Genomic DNA, 21,273 nt, shown 5'->3' with positions numbered 1-21,273 from the left:
AGCTACTTATTCTTACAACACAGCAGAAGCAGTTTTTTTTCAAAGCACAATAATATCAAAGCATCCCGGTTGTACTATACACCAATACATACTAGAAAACCGTCTCTGAACATGAATGGTATCTCACCACTGTCATTTAATCATTAATTAGGAAAAAAATTGCACTGATTCAACATCAAGTATCAAAAACTCACTCTCTTTCGAATCTCAAAACTACTGTCACACTAGAAAACCTGAAATTCCTTACATAAATTGATAAACAAGGTCATCAAGCACGACGAATCAGGCGGTTCATACTTGAGACAGAGGCTTCCAAAGTGCAAGAACACGCACCAACTAAGATCGTCTGCTCCTGCACGTCACATAAGTTTCCAGTTCTAAGCAAATATACACATTACAAAAACTCTTTGATGGATGACCTTTCCGCGGCCCGAGTCTATACAGCATTGTAAACCATTTGATCCAGCTTTCATGGCAAATTTTTTTAAAGATGTGCATAAAACACGCATGACTAGTAGAGTCTTATTCTAGTTTGGATTCCGCTCCGGCAAATCGGGCACGATTGAAGGTCTTCTCCGCAGTCGCAACAAGTCTGCCACACAAAAACGAAGGCACATCTTAGGACAAAGGAGAAAAAAGCTCTTTACTTGTAACTTGCTTGCATAAATCAGAGGTTATGAAAAGATTTCTCTTTCGCAAAGAAAATGGTATACCTGGTGCCCACATCCAAAGGCCATGTCTTTTGGATTAGTAAGACAAATAGGGCAAACCTGTATAAACAAAAATGAGATCAAGTTGAATGCATATAGAGGAGAAAGTAAACAAATTGCAGAAGTTAAAGAGTAGGTGCTTTTTCGGAAAGCGCTCAGAAAGCACTTGAATTTTCAACAAAAGTTTTGTCGTGCCTTTAACAAAAAAACTCCCAATAGAACGGCTTATGAGCAGTAGTGTTTCCTACATATACATTACCAAACTCGAACTTGATTTCACGTAAATATTTGAATACCTGACTATCATAATCCGTATAAGATGGTGCGCTGGCTCCTGCATTATATCCAGCATATCCTGGATGAGAAGGTGTGCTGGCTCCTGAGTTATATCCAGCATAAGGAGCTGATCTCTGCTGAAAACTATCGCTCGAGCTGAACCGTCTTGAGTTGCTGCCTGCTGAGACTGCACCGTCATGGGGTGGAGGGAGGGGAACCTTGTTTGGACAATTCCCGTTGCGCGCTCTGGTTTTTCAAGGCAAATCATTTTCATGTTGTTAACATGCTCGCATAAAACTGGTAAAAGTTTATATATTAAGCTGCAAGTTTTTACCCCAATATTCCAAGCTCTAGGGTTGCTTTGTACTGAGAAGGTATTTCCATCAAGGCTGCAAGAGCAAACTCTGTCCGTTTCCTGGATAGATCCACATTCCTTGACATGATTTCGGTAAAATTCACAAACTGCGTAGACAAAGAACAACGGTTCCTTCAGAATCAAGTAAGCAAACTTCTAGGAGTCAACCATGTTTTTGAGAACTAATTGATGTTAGAATGTGTCTAATCACCTGAAAATTATCAAATGCTCGAGCAGGAATATTGTCGTCGAATTCCCTCATCATGTCCCAAGGGCCATCTCCGATTCCCACTAAGACTATAGACAATGGGTACTCGCTGCAAACAAACAGGTCAGAAACCGAAAAAACCAAACTACAAAATATTCGCACTAAAATAATGTGTTTCTGTGAAAGTTTACCTTGCTTTTACAATTGCATCAACTGTCTTTTGTTCTTGTGAGCTGAGATGACCATGATGCGTATCAACACTTCTTGTCACCTAGGATTGAAAAACCAATTCAATACTTGAACAAAGAAAGATGCTGCAGATTGTTGCTTCAGATCATCTTGCTCAAATTTTTGGGTGATTCATGTTGAAATAAAGTAGGTTAAAATCGAATTACCTGCCCATCGGCAATGATCAGTAAGACATGGTACTGGCCTCCGCTTTCCTCGACAATAGTCATGGCCATCTCAATAATGGGTGCAAAAGATGTAGGTCCTGCAACAAGGGACGAAAAATTACAGATTAACCAAATATTGATTATGTAGCAATAGTAACATTTTGGCAACCTTAGTGTAATGACTAGAGGCTGCACCTGCAAGTCGAAGATGGGGAACGATCTCTCTATATCGCGTCAATACTTCCTCGAACCCATTACAGTGTATGTCGTCCTCGTAGAAACTGAAGACGTCTTGGTCATGTGTAGATGCTACAAGAATACACATGAAAGTTGTGATTCACATGATCCAAATAGTAGTAGAAATAATGCAGAAGACAAAGCTTTGTTTACCATCTCCAAATCCAAAGCACGGAATCAGGTTATCTTCATCAAAGACAGATATTGTTTTCCCGATAATTGAGATCGCTTGTTCATAAGGATTTTGAGCATTTCCAATGTGATGCAAGCTTTTCCGGTGAAATGACCTCGAACCTGTTCAACCCGAAGGAAAAGTGGAAACAAAGCTCAAGCATATTGCATTATTCCTTCAAATGACATTCTGTGACCAAAGAAATTCTTAGAATTAAGATAAGACTAAACCTGTCCACTCATTGCTCTTTGTGAAATCAATACCAACTATCAGATTAGACGACTCTAGGCCAGCTTGTGCAAGAGCAGTAGTAACCTGTGGTCAATTAATATTCGGGAAATTAACAGCAAATAGAACTGGTTACAAAGTTTTAATAAAAAACATAACTGAAGGGATACTAAACCGTAGTTTATATACAACATGTGCTTAAAGCAGGGCAGAACAAAAACATGCTACATGTATATATATAAAGTTCTGACCTCATCCAAAGAACGATAATTATCAGCAATCCTTGAGTAACTTTTATGCAAAGTCCTTCGATGCTGGGGAGCTGTAACTGGCTGAGACACACGGTTAAAAGATGGCGAAGGAGTGTAGCGATGCTGCGGTGTATAATACGGGTTGTGTGGAGGGTGTGATGGCTCAGAGTAGCCATGCTGATTCCATGAAGAGGTTGCAGTTGATCCTCTGTGCGAACACTGTCTCACACTTGAATCTTTCGAGCTTTTTCCTCCCATCAGGAAGTAGAATCTGCAGACGAACCCTTCTGAATAATGCAGCAAAACGCTGTGTTCTTCTTTCTTGCTCCAAAGCTGAATCAGTTCAAATGTCAACCTGCATATATATAGCTATATGAATAAAACACCTTGCGGACCTTCACATCAATATTATAGTTTCATTAAAAAATAATAATAAAGGCTGCTATTTCACCAAAAATCATATGTAAAGCTGCTATTCCTCTCTTCTATTTTTTTTTGTTTTTTGTTTTTTTTCTGAAAACTGAGTATTACTTAAAACTCCACAATATTATCAACTATAAATAAGGACGAGAATGTAGCGCGAAAATCCCCGTGGAAAATAGTCATAAAAAATAAATAAAGACCAAGAACATTTAGGCAACGGAAGGGGAGGACTTATTCAAACAAAAAATTAATTGAAAGAAGCATCCTCGTTTACTTTTAATTTTCCACCAAAACTTAGAGTCAAGTTAGCTGCAGCAAGCACATCAAGAAACTCCGAGGCAATTGATGGAAGTTTAAATGAAAACCAAGGTTCTGACTTCTGATAGATAAACTCTCTCTCTCTCTCTCTCTCTCTCTCTCTCTCTCTCTCTCTCTCTCTCTCTATATATATATATATATATATATATATATATATATATAAATCTATATATATAATTAGAGTCCCGATGAGGGCTGGTTTGGTATTGCTGTGCTTTGAAAAAAAGCTGTTGTGAGAATAAGCGGCTGTGAAAAAAATCAGCAGAGTGTTTGGTAAACTTTTTTGTAAAAGTGCTTTTGAAAAAAAAAAGCTGTCTGATAGTTGGTATTTTCATTAAAGGAGCACTGTAGCTCCATGTGCTTTGAAAAAAAGTCAGTTTTCCAAAGCTACAAATAGCAGCTTCAGCTTTTTCCTTTGATTACAGCTTATTCTCACAGCAGCTTCCAAAATAAGCTTTTTTTTTTTCAGTTTACCAAACACCTAAAACCCTCACAGCTTTTTTTCATGGGTGTTTTTTTTTTAAGCACCTCACTCCTAAACCACCCTTCAATCCAATGCAAATGGCGCTTCGCAGAAAACAATCATGCATAACTTTTTTTCTTTGGTTAGACAAAGTGATATTCTAACTTATTCAAATTTGCTACTGTGTATGGTGGTTGGATACTGTAATTAATCTAATAAAGAGATTGTTTGGAAATGCTTCTAGAATAGCTGAAAATGCTTTTGATAAAAATATTTTTGTAACCAATACTTAATAAAAATGCAAGTGCTTTTGGAAATCAAATATGTTTCCAGTCATACCATTGTATTAGAAAATTTACTGGAACTAATCAGTTTCACCTAAACCTAATTTGGATGATGAATTCTAAACCTTGTGTAATTGTATAACGAATCAGAATGTGTTTCTTCAGGTTATGATTGATAATTTGATTCTACCACATTGACACAATAAATAAAATAAAAGACTGATTGATTCTAGCACGCAATGTGGCGGCCTTATTCTCTTGTGTGAAAGGGCATTTACATTAAATTTTTCGTTTTTTCTTAGGAAGGAGGACACGAAACAAACACGTAATTTTACGGTTATTACACTTTTACGTGATATTATTATTACTAAATGTACATATACAGTTATACTATTTATTTATATTATATTACGTAAACTAAATATATTATATAACGATGTGAACAAGACTTGGAAGTGCCCAAGGACTAGATGGTGGAATCTAAAAGAAGAAAAACAAGCCATTTTCAAAGAGAAGGTAATCACCCAATGTGTGTGGGATAGAGAGGGGGAAGCTAGCCAAATGTGGGATTCCATGGCTAGTTGTATCCGAAAAGTAGCAAAAGAGGTATTAGGAGAGTCCAAGGGCTTTGCCCCACACCAAAAGGAATCTTGGTGGTGGAATGAGGAGGTACAAACAAAGGTGAAGGCTAAGAAGGAATGTTGTAAAGCCTTATACAAGGAGAGGACTGATGAAAATGGTGAAAGGTATAGAAAAGCGAAGCAAGAGGCGAAGAAAGCTGTCAGAGAAGCTAAGTTAGCGGCTTACGACGATATGTATAAACGACTAGATACCAAAGAAGGAGAGTTGGATATCTATAAACTATCTAGAGCAAGGGAAAAGAAGACAAGGGACCTAAACCAAGTGAGGTGCATCAAGGATGAGGATGGAAAGGTTCTTGCTACAGAGAACGCGGTTAAAGACAGATGGAGAGGTTATTTTCATAATCTTTTCAATGAAGGACATGAAATGAGTGCTTCTTTAGGGGAGTTGAGTAACTCAGAAGAGTGTAGAAACTACTCTTTTTATCGTCGAATCCGGAAGGAAGAAGTGGTTGTAGCTTTGAAGAAGATGAAGCATAAAAAAGCAATAGGCCCAGACGATATACCAATCGAAGTGTGGAAACTTTTGGGAGAGACAGGTATAACATGGCTCACTGACCTTTTCAATAGGATTTTGAAAACGAAGAAGATGCCAAATGAGTGGCGAATGAGCACTTTGGTGCCTATCTACAAGAATAAGGGCGACGTACAAAATTGCATGAACTATAGGGGTATTAAGCTAATGAGTCATACAATGAAGCTCTGGGAGAGAGTCATTGAGCATAGATTGAGGCAAGAGACACGGGTTTCGGACAACCAATTCGGGTTCATGCCAGGGCGCTCAACCATGGAGGCAATCTATCTCTTACGAAGATTGATGGAAAGATATAGAGATGGGAAAAAGGATTTACACATGGTCTTTATAGATTTGGAAAAAGCGTATGATAGGGTCCCAAGAGACATTCTTTGGAGGATTTTAGAGAAGAAAGGAGTACGAGTAGCATATATCCAAGCTATAAAGGATATGTATGAAGGAGCAAAGACTGCCGTAAGAACTCATGAAGGACAAACCGAAAGCTTTCCCATAACTGTAGGATTACATCAAGGCTCATCCTTAAGTCCTTACCTTTTTGCGTTGGTAATGGATGAGTTAACACGACATATTCAAGATGATATTCCTTGGTGTATGCTTTTCGCAGACGATATAGTGTTGATAGATGAAACTCAGGAAGGGGTAAATGCAAAGCTTAACCTTTGGAGAGAAGTGTTGGAATCTAAAGGTCTTCGCCTAAGCCGATCAAAGACAGAATATATGGAGTGCAAGTTCAGTGCAAATGGAGGCCAAAACGAGTTAGGGGTGAGGATCGGAGATCAAGAAATACCAAAGAGCGACCGTTTTCGTTACCTAGGATCTATCTTGCAAAAGAACGGAGAATTAGATGGAGATCTCAACCATAGAATACAAGCTGGATGGATGAAGTGGAAGAGTGCATCCGGCGTGTTGTGTGACCGCCGTATGCCACTGAAGCTCAAGGGAAAATTTTATAGGACAGCAATAAGGCCGGCGATGCTGTATGGCACAGAATGTTGGGCGGTGAAACATCAACACGTACACAAAATGGGTGTAGCGGAGATGAGGATGCTTCGTTGGATGTGTGGGCACACGAGAAAGGATAAGATTAGGAATGAGGATATCCGGGGTAAAGTAGGAGTAGCCGAAATTGAAGGAAAGATGAGAGAAAATCGGTTACGGTGGTTTGGACATGTGCAAAGAAGGCCTACTGACGTTCCGATTAGAAGATGCGACTATGGGACAGAGGTTCAGGGCCGAAGGGGTAGAGGAAGACCTAGGAAAACTTTGGAAGAGACTCTAAGAAAAGACTTAGAGTACTTGGATCTAACGAAGGACATGACACAGGATCGAGCACAATGGCGTTCTAAGATTCATATAGCCGATCCCACTCAGTGACTTGGATTTTCCAAGTCTCCAACCGAGAAGTTTTCCTCACTCGGGAAATTAAGGGAACACTACCCCAACCTACATGCTCCACTCAGAAAGCTTCAACATACAAACTTTAACAAAAGAAAATTCAAAGAACTTAGCGAAGAAGGCTTTGGGGTATTTAACACAATACGTTGAAATGAAGGAAAGCTTATTTATTGATATCCCCGATAAGCTACAAATATGTACATATACATGAGTCAAAATAAGCACACAAGAGGGAGCCTTCACAAAGGTTGCTTAGGAGAAGTCTCAGCAGTCGGTAGAGCCCCAGAAAGAGAAGGCACCGGAGGGGGATCATTTGGAGCCTCAGTACTGGACAGAACCCTAGAAGGAGGAGGCATCAGAGGTTGATCATTTGGAGCTTCATTACGCGGTACAGCCCCAGAAGACGAAGGCAATAAATGCCTTTGGAACAAACCCACAAATCTCTGATGATCAAGTAAAACCTGACCATCAGTTTCCTTCATCTGGTCAAGCTTCCTCTTCATGTTTGTAGCATAGTCATGTGCGAGCCGGTGCAACTGTTTATTCTCATGCTTGAGCCCTCTAATCTCCTGTTTGAGACTCATCACTTCAGCCGCCAATGATTCAACTTGGCGGGTTCGAGCAAATAGGCGTTGGGCCATATTAGACACAGAACCTGCACACTGAACACTGAGAGCCAGCGAATCCTTAACAGCTAACTCATCAGACCGTTTGGAAAGTAGTCTGTTATCTTTGGGAGTGAGAAGGTTCCTGGCCACCACCGCAGCGGTCATATCATTCTTCATCACGGAATCCCCAACGGTAAGAGGACCAGTAGGGGAGACGAAGGATGGGCGCCATATGTTGTCTGGAGAAGGCGGGGCTGCCTCTTCAACAAGGTTCAAGTCAAAACGACGGTCGGAGGGGCCAGACATTTTCAAAGGTGTTGAAGAGAGAAGAGGTCGGACAAATCAAGATCTTAGAAGTGCAAGAATGAAGCTTCTACTGGTGGAGATTCAAGTGTGCTTTGGAACTTAATGCCAGCCCCTATAAAAATCTGCACTCGACGAAGCTTCAGAAATCGAAGAGGCGCCTGCTCAGAAATCGAAGAGGCGTTTGCTTTCTCAAAAGCTGGGCTGCTTAGAGATCACGAGGGTTGATCTCAGAAATCGAAGAGGCGTTTGCTTTCTCAAAAGTTGGGCTGCTCAAAGACCACGAAGGCCGATCTCAAAAATCGAAGAGGCGCTCGCTTTCTCAAAAGCTGGGCTCCCCAGAGACCACGAGGGCCGATCTCAGAAATCGAAGAGGCACCTACTTTTCCAGCCTTGTCAGCACCTGTCACACGCACACTCAGTTTTGCGGAAATTATGGGCATTCTGTCAAAGACTTCTGGGGAAGTAGAAAACACATGAATCTTACTGTTCAATCACCCACTTCCCACACGCAACAATAGCTCATGGGTACCACAGATAACTTTGCCAAAGTTGAGCACGTGAAGCTTGCAGCTCCCACTACATCGCTCTGACCAAGAAGGGTAAAAGAATAGCAAAGAAACAGCACTAACAAAGTTTCGACCCATAAATTTTGAAGGTCTAGCTACCATATTATTACCCACAAGGGTAAAGGAACAGTACCACTGCTGGATAATTAGAAAGTCCCTGTGTGTCAACCTCTGTGCTTCGTGGCAAGGTAGACTAGCAAACATGCCCAACCTTTACTCACATTCGAGAAAACACTCCCAATAAGATTGCTTGCTCCAAAATCGAAGAGGCACCGTCCTCCGAATCTCGAGAGCCAGACTCCCAACATGACTACTTTCTTAAAAATCGAAGAGAGGGTAAAGGAACAGTACCATTGCTGGATAATTGGAAAGTCCCTGTGTGTCAACCTCTGTGCTTCGTGGCAAGGTAGACTAGCAAACATGCCCAACCTTTACTCACATTCGAGAAAACACTCCCAACAAGATTGCTTGCTCCAAAATCGAAGAGGCACCGCCCTCCGAATCTCGAGAGCCAGACTCCCAACATGATTACTTTCTCAAAAATCGAAGAGACACTGCTCCCCGAATCTCGAGAGCCAGACCCCCAGCATGATTGCTTTCTCAAAAATCGATGAGGCATCGTTCTCCGAATCAATCGAAGAGGCGCTCGCTTTCTCAAGAGCTGGGCTGCTCAGAGACCACGAGGGCCGATCTCAGAAATCGAAGAGGCACCTACTTTTCTAGCCTTGTCAGCACCTGTCACACGCACACTCAGCTTTGCAGAAATTATGGGCATTCTGTCGAAGACTTCTGGTGAAGTAGAAAGCACATGAATCTTACTGTTCAATCACCCACTTCCCACACGCAATAATAGCTCATGGGTACCACAAATAACTTTGCCAAAGTTCTCTGCCAAAGTTGAGCACGTGAAGCTTGCAGCTCCCACTACATCGCTCTGACCAAGAAAGGTAAAAGAATAGCAAAGAAACAGCACTAACAAAAGTTTAGACACATAAATTTTGAAGGTCTAGCTACCATATTATTACCCACAACTGTAAAGGAACAGTACCACTGCTGGATAATTGGAAAGTCCCTGTGTGTCAACCTCTGTGCTTCGTGGCAAGGTAGACTAGCAAACATGCCCAACCTTTACTCACATTCGAGAAAACACTCCCAATAAGATTGCTTGCTCCAAAATCGAAGAGGCACCGTCCTCCGAATCTCGAGAGCCAGACTCCCAACATGACTACTTTCTCAAAATCGAAGAGAGGGTAAAGGAACAGTACCATTGCTGGATAATTGGAAAGTCCTTGTGTGTCAACCTTTGTGCTTCGTGGCAAGGTAGACTAGCAAACATGCCCAACCTTTACTCACATTCGAGACAACACTCCCAACAAGATTGCTTGCTCCAAAATCGAAGAGGCACCGCCCTCCGAATCTCGAGAGCCAGACTCCCAACATGATTACTTCCTCAAAAATCGAAGAGACACTGCTTTCCGAATCTCGAGAGTCATACCTCCAGCATGATTGCTTTCTCAAAAATCGAAGAGGCATCGTTCTCCGAATCTCGAGAGCCAGATACCACAGACCACTTTTTCAAAGTGCTCTGACAGAGTTAAAACATGTGAAACTGGCAGCTCCCACTACCGTGCTATGACCAAGCAGGGTAAAGGAATAGCATTACTACTTGTTGTTAGGGAGACTCCTATATATGTCGACCTCCATACCCAACGGACAGGCAGACCTGCAAAAATGCTCAACCCTTCATCATATCTGAGAGGGCACTCCCAACGAAGCCTTTCGAAATATTCAGCTTTCTTTCCCCCCGATAATACCTCTGCAAACAAGCTATACTAGAGCAAGAATATCTCATATCATCAGGGTTAAAAGCAAGAGTATCCCATATCATGCTTTTTCCCTGTCTTTTCTTTTGGCCTTGTTTTTACCTGCAAGACAAGGAGAAAGAGAGCAATCAGTCAGCACTTGGAATCAAGCTTCCAGCCAGGAACTGACTGCCTGGAACCCCTTACCTGATTACTTACCTGGCATTGCTCTCGAGTACTCATCTTCAACATCTTATGTTTCCAGGGAAGATTCCGCATCTGCTTGAGGAACAGATAAGGCAAGTGCGAAGGATACAAGGAAGCATGTGGAGACAAGCGTAACAACACACGTGCCGATACATTCATTACTCTGTCAAAAGCAAAAGTATCCCATATCAGCAGGGTGGAACGTACTCTAGATTTGATGGACTTGTTTTGACCCTCAAATTCTTCAGTCGGCCTTATACTCTGGAGGAAACCAGAAAACTCTCCAGCTCAGTTCAAGAATAAGCCTGTGGAAAGTTACTTCTTCAAAAGCAAAAGTATCTCATATCATCTCTTCTCATTTTTCTTCTCTTTATCCTTCATGCTGCTGCAAGATGGGGAGAAGGTGAACAATCAGTCGGAGCTCTGATTGCTTACCTTGTCTGTCACCTCTTTCAGCAGACCCCCTAGCTCGGCGACTTGGGGGACTCCTACTACATGGTTTGTATCGCGCTTGACCAAGCCTGAAACTACAAGTAAGCCTCAAGTGAAATTGATACATTACCTTGTGCATCTCCACCAGTTAAAGATACCACCCCTGGATGGAGGAAGAGTACTTCCAGAGAAGATGCCACATCTACCTATGAGACAGATAAGGCAAGTCAAGACGACACCACACTCCGATACTTAGAAGTTTCGTGATTACGAGATCATTCTCCCACAATATTTTCTAATGTCATTTGTACTAAATCATTCACTTGTACTCACTAAATGAGAGCTTGAACCTATGTACTTGTGTAAACCCTTCACAATTAATGAGAACTCTTCTATTCCGTGGACGTAGCCAATCTGGGTGAACCACGTACATCTTGTGTTTGCTTTCCTATCTCTATCCATTTATATACTTATCCACACTAATGACCGGAGCAATCTAGCGAAGATCACAAAAAGCGATCGTTTTCGCTACCTAGGATCTATCTTGCAAGAGAACGGAGAATTAGATGGAGATCTCAACCATAGAATACGAGCTGGATGGAAAGAGTGCATTCGGCGTGTTGTGTGACCGTCGTAGGCCACTGAAGCTCAAGGGAAAATTTTATAGGACGGCAATAAGGCTAGCGATGTTGTATGGCACAGAATGTTGGGTGGTGAAGCATCAACACGTACACAAAATGGGTGTAGCGGAGATGAGGATGCTTCGTGGGATGTGTGGGCACACGAGAAAGGATAAGATTGGGAATGAGGATATCCGAGGTAAAGTAGGAGTAGCCGAAATTGTAGGAAATATGAGAGAAAATCGGCTCCGGTGATTTTGAACATGTGCAAAGAAGGCCGACTGACGCTCCGGTTCGAAGATGTGACTACGGGACAGAGGTTCAGGGCCGAAGGGGTAGAGGAAGACCTAGGACAACTTTGGAAGAGACTCTAAGAAAAGACTTAGAGTACTTGGATCTAACGGAGGACATGACACAAAACCGAGCGCAATGGCGTTCTAGGATTCATATAGCCGACCCCACTTAGTGGGAAAAGGCTTTGTTGTTGTTGTTGTTGTTGTGACAGTCATTTAATGATACTGTACGAGTGAAGGGTTAGGCTGTAGGGGTCCGAAGGTCTAAACCCTAAACGTACAAATATTTATTATTATTGTTGTAGATAAAAGTTAACAGTGTGGGAACATGAAATTGGGATCTGAACAAGTGAAGGGTTAGGCTGTAGGGGTCCGAAGTTTGTTGAAGCGTGGGGTCAAACTCCTTTATAACTCTATTAACTTGGGGATTCCGGTCACTAGGGTTTTGAAAATTGATAGATTTCTCACACGTCACAACCATTCCCTTTCAAAATTTAATAAAATAAAACAAAAGGCCGAAAAACTTGGTCCTGCTTAAAAAACGTGGGTACGAATTCAACTCTTTTTTATAAGACTTGGAGCTGGTTTGATATTGATGTAATTTTGAAAAAAAACAGTTTTTATTGTGCTGTGAAAATAAGCTCATTTTTGCTGTTTCACATTTTCAACTTTTTTTCATCTAAAACTGTGAAAATAAGTTGTTTTTAAGTGTTTACCAAACACATTTTTGAGCTCAATGTTTTTTACATCCATTTTTTATAAAAGCACCTCAATATCAAACAAGTACTTGGTCTAACTATGTTTATCTACAGAATATATTGGGCCTAATCAAAAGAGACCAAGAAATATGGACCTTGTAATTGCTGAGCCCATTTACACTGAAACTCTCACTCACGCTGGCCCAATATGTAGGCCCTGTTTAAGCCCAATATTTATATTTGGTTTGATTTTGGGTCTCAAGAACAACCCGTTGCTAGTTGATTGGGTTTTTATCATAATTGGTCTATGAAATTGACTCTCACCATCAAGATGGTCTCTGAAATTAAAAATCAATCAATGTAGTCCTTGAAAATAGGTGTCGCAAATCAATGTGATCCTTCTATCACAATTATGTTAAAAATTCTGTTAAGTGCTGATGTGGCACATAAGGCTCCACAAGATTTACGGATTTTTATCACGAATGATTCCTGAAATTGACCAACACCATCAAAGTGATCCCTGAAATTAACCCACACTATCAATATGGTCCCTGAAATTAAAAATCAATCAATATAGTCATCAAAAACAGGTATTGCATATCAATATGATCCTTCCGCCACTATTATATAAAAAAATTTGTTATGTGCTGATGTGAGTTTAATAATTAATTAAAAAATTGTCTAAATACCTTTTTGCACAATGGAATTTTTTTTTTCTTATAGTAGGGCATAATCCGAAGAGAGATTCATTCCATAAATTCTCAAATGCACAAGGTTTAACCAAAGCCTAAGAGGGGGTGTGGAAATATTTTTCAACCAACAATAGACGCACCTCGGTTATAACCTCATTTTCTTAAGACAAACATCGTCGTTCTTTGCATCACCAAACTACTAGGGAATCGCCGAACAAGCTCCCTAAGATTAAGGTTGTGAGGATGTTGATCGCCTAAATGTTAACGGTGATATCATAGAAGTCGTTGCCAATGGGCCAAGCCATCACCAAAGGTGATCTTGATCCAAGTTCAATTCGGTGAAGGGTGTCGAAGTGTGTAAAGATGCGTGTATTGGTAATTTTTTTTTTTTTAGAGAATAGAGAGCGAATGAGGTAGAGAAATGTGGACTGGGATCGGAGGTGATTGCAAGACTGGGTTTTTGGGTTGACAATTTTTGTATTAACTATTAACGTATTAAGCCTATTTGTAATTTTTTAAATTTAATTAAACTTGTGTGACCCATTTATGTGTCACATCAGCACATGACAAAAATTTTGACAGAATTATGACGGAATGACTACATTGATCAATTTTCAATTTCAGGGATCATTTTGATGTCGCAGGTCAATTTCAGAGCCAATTTTGATATCGTGAGTCAATTTCAATGACCATTTGTGAGTGAAAAAAGGACTTATGGGACCCAATTATGTGTCACATCAGCACTTAACAGAATTTTTAACATAATTGTAATAGAATGACCACATTTATTTGCGACGCTTATTTTCAAGGACCACATTTATTGATTTTCAATTTCAGGGACCATCTTGATGGTGATGGTCAATTTCAGGAATCATTTGTGATAAAAACCCAAGTTTATTTTCAGGTAAAAAATCGACCACTTGTTTAATAGGTGGGTTGAGTTGAGTTGAAGTATTATTAGCTGACAAAAACTGATATGTTTGAATATTAATAATTCTTAAACGTACATGTATATTATATAGACATATACATAAAGCCTATTAGTTATTAAACACATCTGTTAACGAAATTTAAATATTAATTAACAAATAGTGATTTTACAACGCCAAACTCACATGATTTAAGCCTAATATGACATATATTTTGCATTACTCGTCGCTCATATTCATTTAGGAATAATTAAAAAAGTAAATAATCTCGACCTTGCAAATTGCCCAACCCAATCCGCCTTAGAATGGTTTGGGTGGGTTGGGTTTGCCCATTTTTGTGAAAATGTGTTTTAATAATGCCAACACCAACCTACTAGGTTCGCCAACAAATTGAAGTTCAACCAACTAAACCACCCAATGCCCACCTTAATAACCAGTTCAATGTTAACATCATGATCAAATTGGTCCGTCTTAAGCCGTACATTATAGCATAACCTAACCAACAAATTCAAATATGCACTCGTTTGGGTAGATTATCTTCATCCATAAGCATTTAAGTAGATTGTATAGGCTACTCAGTACTATAGTCTAATGATATTTTTCTTCACTTATAAGTTAGAGGTTTTAGGTTCAATTCTCGTAAAAGGCAAATTTGAACCACATTATTGCTAGCTCATTGTGAGGCTAAGCCCACCCCCTCCCCCTTAATGTAGATAATATCGTTTGTTAAAAAAAAAAAATCTATAGAATTTTACACTTTTTTAAGGCTAAATTGGATTAATGGTCCTCGTGGTGAAAAAATTTGGATTTAAACCTCCGTGGTGAACTCTGTTAGGATTTAAGCCCAAAATTAACATCTTCCTCATCTATCTATTAACCCATTCAACCTTCATAACTAAAAGAGAAAAAAACTTATTCATCCAAGGCTATGAATTCGTTGATCCATGCTTCGATTCCATTCAAAGATTTTTTGTCCATTAATCAGTGAATTCCCTAAATATGCCCATTTGAGAAAAAATGAATTCAAAGAAGATCATTCAGTTGTCAGTTTACAGAAGGATTGTGATTCTCTGCTCGCAAAAAACAAAACGAAAATGAATATTACAATTATAAACAATAGGAGGAGAAAATTGGCGATGAAAATCCAAAATACGTAGTGGTATTCATTTACAGGGAAATGGGTTTCTTCTATTGGATGCGTCTATGGAGATTGAAGAAAAGATCTTTGAATGGGCATATTACTGATTAATGGACAAAAAATCTTTGAATGGAATCGAAGCACGGATTACAGGTAAAGCTAATGAAGGAGACTCCAGTTGTTGAAGGTAAGGCGAGCACAGCACCTGAACCTGCTCCTGCAGAAATCTGATGTATCCCATCGCTTCGTGAAACACTGATGCCGTGTCCGTCTGCAACACACCCAATTTTCCAAGTTCCCAGAAGAAGAAAAAAATCAGATATTTTTGATGAATTTGCAAAAATATTGTCAAAAAATAATTAACTGGGTGGCTTGATTTGAGTTTTTGCAATTCCACCTTGCCGTAGGGTGAAACGAGCTACTGTAGTGCTGTGATTTGTTCTCCGAGCTTCTCTTTCCTCTATACATTTGTAGAAAACCAGAACCCATTTGGTAAAAAGAGAGACGAAAATTGTTCTGCTTTGCAGAAATGGCAAAGAGAGAGTGCGAGAGAGAGAGAGAGAGAGAGAGAGAAGAGAGAGAGAGAGAAGAGCATGTAGAGGGTGTGAGTTGTGGAGAGAGAGAGAGAGAGAGAGAAAGAGAAAGAGAGTAGCATGCAATGACGCAGGTGAACTTATGGGGTTTTTTTTTTGTTGAAAGGTTGTACCTTTCCGTTGCCGGCCGACGTGCGATTCTCTGATTTTGTCTTTTTAGCCAATCATTTTTTTCTCAAATGGGCATATTTAGGGATTTCATTGATTAATGGACAAAAGATCTTTGAATGGAATCGAAGCATGGATCAACGAATTCATAGCCCTGGATGAATGAGTTTTTTTCTCTTTTGGTTATGAAGGTTGAATGGGTTAACAGACAGATAAGGAATATGTTAATTTTGGGCTTAAATTCTAATGGAATTCACCATAAGGGTTTAAATCCGAATTTTTCACCACATGGGCTATCTTTCGATTACCCTCTCACCACGGGGACCATTAATCCAATTTAGCCTTTTTTTTAATAAAATCGACATTCTATATTAATCTACATTAAATAAGAGAGACAAGATTTGAACTCAGCAATAGTCAGAGGTCTAGTAGTATTCCTCTTTACTTGTAAGTGAGATGCTCGATTTTTGCCAAAGGCGAAGTAGAACCACATAATTATGGGGCAAACTCATTGTAAGTCTTAACCCACTCCCACATCCTCTCAGTATAGATACCATTGTTTGTTCAAAAAAAAAAAAAGAAAAAAAAAAGAACTTTCATGCCATAAATTAAATAATAGTTGAGAATACTAATTATCCGTAACCGTGATAAAATTATGATCATATCTCAAATTCCAATGATTTACGATTTTATTTTTCAATGTTAACTTAATAACGTTGCAATTTAGTGATATTTAATTGACACAACATAACAAGTGAGACGTTATAAGTGATTCATTGCTCTAGTGTTTAAAAATATAGCATTTAAAAAAAATCAGGCGAAAGGTTACAACATATATACACAGTACACCTGCGGCGGAGGGCGGACGAAACGACATCAGATTAAAAAAATATTTAGGAAAAAAACAGAGGGAGACTGGTTGGTTGTAATCGTTGTCGTCACTGCTACGCACCGTCGCTGGCACTCTCCCTCTCTGTCTCCTCCTCCTGCTCCTCCTCTTCCTCCATCTCGTTTATAGCTACGAAATCCCTTTCCCAAATCCATCTCTTTAAATTAAATTAATTGCAAATTCCCACTTTCGTAATCGTTCTTCAACAAAGTTACCGCCCAAATTTCCCACCTTTCCAATCACACAAACTCTCCAATTCCTTTTCCAATTCGGCTTCCAAATCCCTAGGATTTCAAATTTTTCCTTTTTATGAATTACGAATTGTTGTGACATTCGGCGATTTGATCGTACTCGGAATGATACTTTCCTTGCACAATCGGCGATAGCTAGAGTTGGGCGATTGGCGTATATATTAAATGGCAAGCACCGGCGACGAGGACAACGATGCGGTGCTCAGTGACGTGGAGGGCGACGATCCCGTGCCGATCGTGATCAAGACTCCGTCGTCGGACGAAATTTCCCCCGAGCGGTTTCGCGAGCTGATCGCCGAGCTGGATCGCGAGCGGCAAGCTCGGGAGGCGGTGGAGAATTCGAAGTCGGATTTGCAGGCTCAGTTCAATCGGCTGAAGGCTCTGGCGCACGAGGCTATAAAGAAGCGGGACGAGTGGGGGAGGCAGAGGGACGAGGCGTTGCGTGAAAAGGAAGAAGCTTGTAAAACCAACGAGAAGGTCACGGCGGAGCTGGCGGAGTCGAATAGGGCCAGAGAGGAGGCGTTGCAGCAGAGGGAGGAGATTGGGAAACAGTTGGAGGAGGCGGTGAAGGAGAGGGACGGTTTGAGGGCTGAGATTGGGAATTCGACTCATATGCTCATGTCTGGAATGGACAAGATATCGGGGAAAGTTAGCAATTTCAAGAATTTTGGAGGCGGGGGATTGCCAAGGTCGCGCAAGTACACGGGATTGCCCGTGGTTGCCTATGGAGTGATTAAGCGGGCGAATGAGATCGTGGAAGAGCTTGTGAGGCAGATTGATACTACGGTGAAGTCTAGGAACGAAACGAGAGAGCAGATGGATCAGAGAAATTATGAAATTGCAATTGAAATTTCTCAGCTGGAAGCCACGATTGGCAGTTTGAGAGAAGAAGTAGCGAAGAAGACATCTGCAGTTGAGAATTTGGAGAAGAGCATTGCAGAAAAGAGTGGGAAAGTGTCGGATATTGAGAGGGAGATGGAGGATAAGTTGAGTAAGGCTGAGAGTGAGGTTTCACAGTTGAAGCAGTTAGTTGGAGAGTATGATGATAAGTTGACGGATTTGGACTCGAAAACAGAAGCACAGAGGGGTTTACTTTTTGATCAGTTGAATTTGGTTTCGAAGATTCATGACCGGCTATATAATATTATCAAAATCGTTGATGCCAATAATTTGGATCAGTCAGAGTTTTCAGAGTCCCTGTTCGTCCCTCAAGAAACGGACATGGAGGAGAACATACGTGCAACTCTGGCTGGGATGGAATCCATTTATGAATTAACCAGGGTTGTTGTTGAGAAGACAAGGGATTTGTCTGAGGAAAAGAATCGTGAGATTAAGAGTTTGGATGAAACAGTGAATCGGTTAGTTAACGAGAAAGAACAAATTGGATCGTTACTGAGGAGCGCATTGTCAAAGCGGATCACATCCAGTCCATCTTCTAAGACAAATGAATTGTTTCAAGTTGCAGAAAATGGTTTAAGAGAGGCAGGAATAGATTTCAAGTTTAGTAAGCATGCTGGGAATGGAAATGTGGATATTGAGTCGGAGGAAGATGAAATATACGAATTAGTAAGTAACCCTTACTGTTAATCTGTGATGAGTTGTTTTGAATTCGATTTGGTTTCAAACCCAATTTTCATTGCTGATATAATTGGCATATCATATACAGGCTGGGGCTTTGGAGAACATTGTTAAGGCAGCTCAGCTTGAAATCATTGACCTGCAGCATTCTGCGGAAGAATTAAGGTACACTTTTGTGCCCAAAATTATTTAAACTTCAAATCAATTTTGATGTTTGCCATATGCACCTTAACTTGAAGTTTCGTTTGTACTAATGAAATACTTTTGCTTTTATACTGTTAACTTTGTCCTGACATGGTATTGTGATGTTACATTTACTGTTTGCCGTATTAAGGGCAGAGTTGAGTTTACTCAAACAGCATGTGGAGGCTCAAGCTAAGGAGCTCGACCACAGAATGCATAGAATTGGGGAACTTGAAGAGAAGGAGAGGGTAGCAAATGAAAGCGTATGTTATTTGTGTTCTATTTACATTTCAGTGATCTATTGCAGCACTTACTTTTCATGATCCAATTGGAGGACTCATGTAAAACCATTCTGCATGTAGGTTGAAGGGCTAATGATGGACATTGCTGCTGCTGAAGAAGAAATTGCAAGATGGAAAGCGGCAGCAGAGCAAGAAGCTGCTGCAGGCACAGGTGTAGAACAAGAATTTGTGGCACAGGTAATCTTGCAAGTTTGGCATGATATCATTTTCTTCGCTTGGTTACCCAGTTGTTTGCATTCAAATGATATATATCTCAGTGGAAGAAATAAATATTTAGGGCCTGAGCTGATATAATTGTATAAAGCAGATAGATTTGTCCCACAGTTCTTTTCAGGAGTAAAGGGAGTGTGGTGGCATTTTGCTGAGTTATAGGTCCAAATTGTTACCATGTCTAGCTGCGTCCTGATTGTGAAGGGAAATATAGGACCATATCGTAAAGGAACAGATACTTGTGACAGGATAAAGTATCTAGTTACCAATATCATTACAATTCATAATCTTCAAACTACAATCATTTCAATATTTAACTGATTCAAACACCTAAAGTGGCCTGGAATTTTTCGTATTATAACAAAACATTTGGAATCCATATATTCTTCTCTTTCTTCCCATACAAACAAAGACTTATGTTTCGGTAATATCCATTCAAGATCGCTACAAAGCATTGGGTTTTAACTAAAGTTTGTAAGTTTGAAATCTCACACTCCAAATGGACCCAAAGTTTTATTGTAACAATCAGGGCTTGATAGTTTGCAGAAAAAGGTTAACGAAGTTCATTTCGTATTTACATATTCCATCTTCATTGTTCAACTAGCATGTTCATAATGACTCTGGTTGGAACCTGCAGTTGTCGACGCTTAAGCAGGAACTTGAAGAGGCAAAGCAGGCTATTGCGGAATCAGAGAAGAAACTCAAGTTCAAAGAAGAGACAGCTGATGCTGCCATGGCAGCTAGAGATGCTGCTGAGAAATCATTGAAATTGGCTGACTTGAGGGCAACCAGGCTCCGGGATAGATTAGAGGAGCTTACACGTCAGCTTGAAGAAATTGAAAATCGGGAAGACACGAGAAGGGGACTGGGTGGACCTAGATATGTATGCTGGCCGTGGCAGTGGCTTGGGCTGGACTTTGTAGGTGTCAGTCGCACCGACACACAACAAGAGAGTAGTTCAAATGAAATGGAGCTCTCTGAACCTCTTCTATGATTCACACCTTTTTTTTTCTTTTCCCTTTTCTTTATAGTTTTATTTTGTGTATTTATTGTGATATTTCAAAATTAGAACAGTAAAAAAATGGCTTCTTTTAACTCTCTACCTCTTCAATGCCCTCTTATTTGCAGTGGACATGTAATTGCTTGTTTTCGCAAAGTAGCTACTTAAGACGCAAGGTAACCTTTCGTATTCATGCTTCTTTGGGGGGAGGTTTCTATAATTTTCTCACCGTGATGTAGTTTTCAGTTGAAAATTTTCTTTTCTTTTCTTTATGTATCCCTGCTAACTTACATTATTCATACCAAGGCGACTCAAGTTCAAATACAACAACAACAACAACAACAAAGCCTTTTCCCACTAAGTGGGGTCGGCTATATGAATCCTAGAACGCCATTGCGCTCGGTTTTGTGTCATGTCCTCCGTTAGATCCAAGTACTCTAAGTCTTTTCTTAGGGTCTCTTCCAAAGTTTTCCTAGGTCTTCCTCTACCCCTTCGGCCCTGAACCTCTGTTCCGTGGTCACATCTTCGAACCGGAGCGTCAGTAGGCCTTCTTTGCACATGTCCAAACCACTGTAACCGATTTTCTCTCCTCTTTCCTTCAATTTCGGCTACTCCTACTTTACCTCGGATATCCTCATTCCTAATCTTATCCTTTCTTGTGTGCCCACACATCCAACGAAGCATCCTCATCTCCACTACACCTACGTGTTGATGCTTCACCGCCCAACATTCTATACCATACAGCATTGCCGACCTTATTGCCGTCTTATAAAATTTTCTCTTGAGCTTCAGTGGCCTACGACGGTCACACAACACGCCGGATGCACTCTTCCACTTCATCCATCCAGCTTGTATTCTATGGGTGAGATCTCCATCAAATTCTCCGTTCTTTTGCAAGATAGATCCTAGGTAGCGAAAACGGTCGCTCTTTGGTATTTCCTGATCTCCGATCCTCACCCCTAACTCATTTTGGCCTC

The 21,273-nt window shown here is 40.4% G+C and overlaps 2 protein-coding genes across 3 annotated transcripts; one reads left to right on the top strand and one right to left on the bottom strand.

Moving 5' to 3' along the window:
- Positions 1–106: 106 nt before the first annotated feature.
- LOC103452047 (E3 ubiquitin-protein ligase RGLG5-like) lies at positions 107–3,661 on the bottom strand. Of its 2 annotated transcripts, none has more exons than XM_070810383.1 (12): positions 3,530–3,661; positions 2,833–3,187; positions 2,584–2,668; positions 2,335–2,475; positions 2,140–2,253; positions 1,945–2,042; positions 1,741–1,820; positions 1,553–1,658; positions 1,321–1,448; positions 1,007–1,232; positions 714–770; positions 107–592 (listed from the first exon to the last, which is right to left on the bottom strand). In XM_070810383.1, the coding sequence occupies exons 2-12, from the start codon at positions 3,088–3,090 to the stop codon at positions 512–514; spliced, it is 1,374 nt and encodes a 457-aa protein (XP_070666484.1). In that variant the 5' UTR covers positions 3,091–3,187; positions 3,530–3,661; the 3' UTR covers positions 107–511. The 2 variants fall into 2 exon arrangements, with proteins under 2 accessions (XP_070666484.1, XP_070666483.1); XM_070810382.1 differs by lacking the exon at positions 3,530–3,661 and adding an exon at positions 3,284–3,355.
- A 12,992-nt stretch (positions 3,662–16,653) lies between these two features.
- Positions 16,654–20,391, top strand: LOC103452046 (uncharacterized protein At3g49055-like). The gene is made up of 5 exons (XM_008391521.4): positions 16,654–18,589; positions 18,690–18,766; positions 18,936–19,047; positions 19,147–19,263; positions 19,934–20,391. The coding sequence occupies exons 1-5, from the start codon at positions 17,189–17,191 to the stop codon at positions 20,288–20,290; spliced, it is 2,064 nt and encodes a 687-aa protein (XP_008389743.1). The 5' UTR covers positions 16,654–17,188; the 3' UTR covers positions 20,291–20,391.
- The last annotated feature ends 882 nt before the right edge of the window (positions 20,392–21,273 follow it).

The sequence above is a fragment of the Malus domestica genome, chromosome 13, assembly GCF_042453785.1.
Source record: "Malus domestica chromosome 13, GDT2T_hap1".
NCBI lineage: Eukaryota > Viridiplantae > Streptophyta > Magnoliopsida > Rosales > Rosaceae > Malus > Malus domestica.
Note: the sequence above shows the minus strand (reverse complement) of the source record. Positions and strands in the feature narration are given on the sequence as shown.

Coding starts and splice junctions, on each gene's coding strand:
- LOC103452047 (XM_070810383.1), bottom strand. CDS start 3,090: ATGGGAGGAAAAAGCTCGAAAGATTCAAGTGTGAGACAGTGTTCGCAC. Junction 2,476..2,583: donor AAAGAGCAATGAGTGGACAG/GTTTAGTCTTAT, acceptor CGGGTTGAACAG/GTTCGAGGTCATTTCACCGG. Junction 1,821..1,944: donor TGATCATTGCCGATGGGCAG/GTAATTCGATTT, acceptor TTTCAATCCTAG/GTGACAAGAAGTGTTGATAC.
- LOC103452046 (XM_008391521.4), top strand. CDS start 17,189: ATGGCAAGCACCGGCGACGAGGACAACGATGCGGTGCTCAGTGACGTG. Junction 18,590..18,689: donor AAGATGAAATATACGAATTA/GTAAGTAACCCT, acceptor TATCATATACAG/GCTGGGGCTTTGGAGAACAT. Junction 18,767..18,935: donor CATTCTGCGGAAGAATTAAG/GTACACTTTTGT, acceptor TGCCGTATTAAG/GGCAGAGTTGAGTTTACTCA.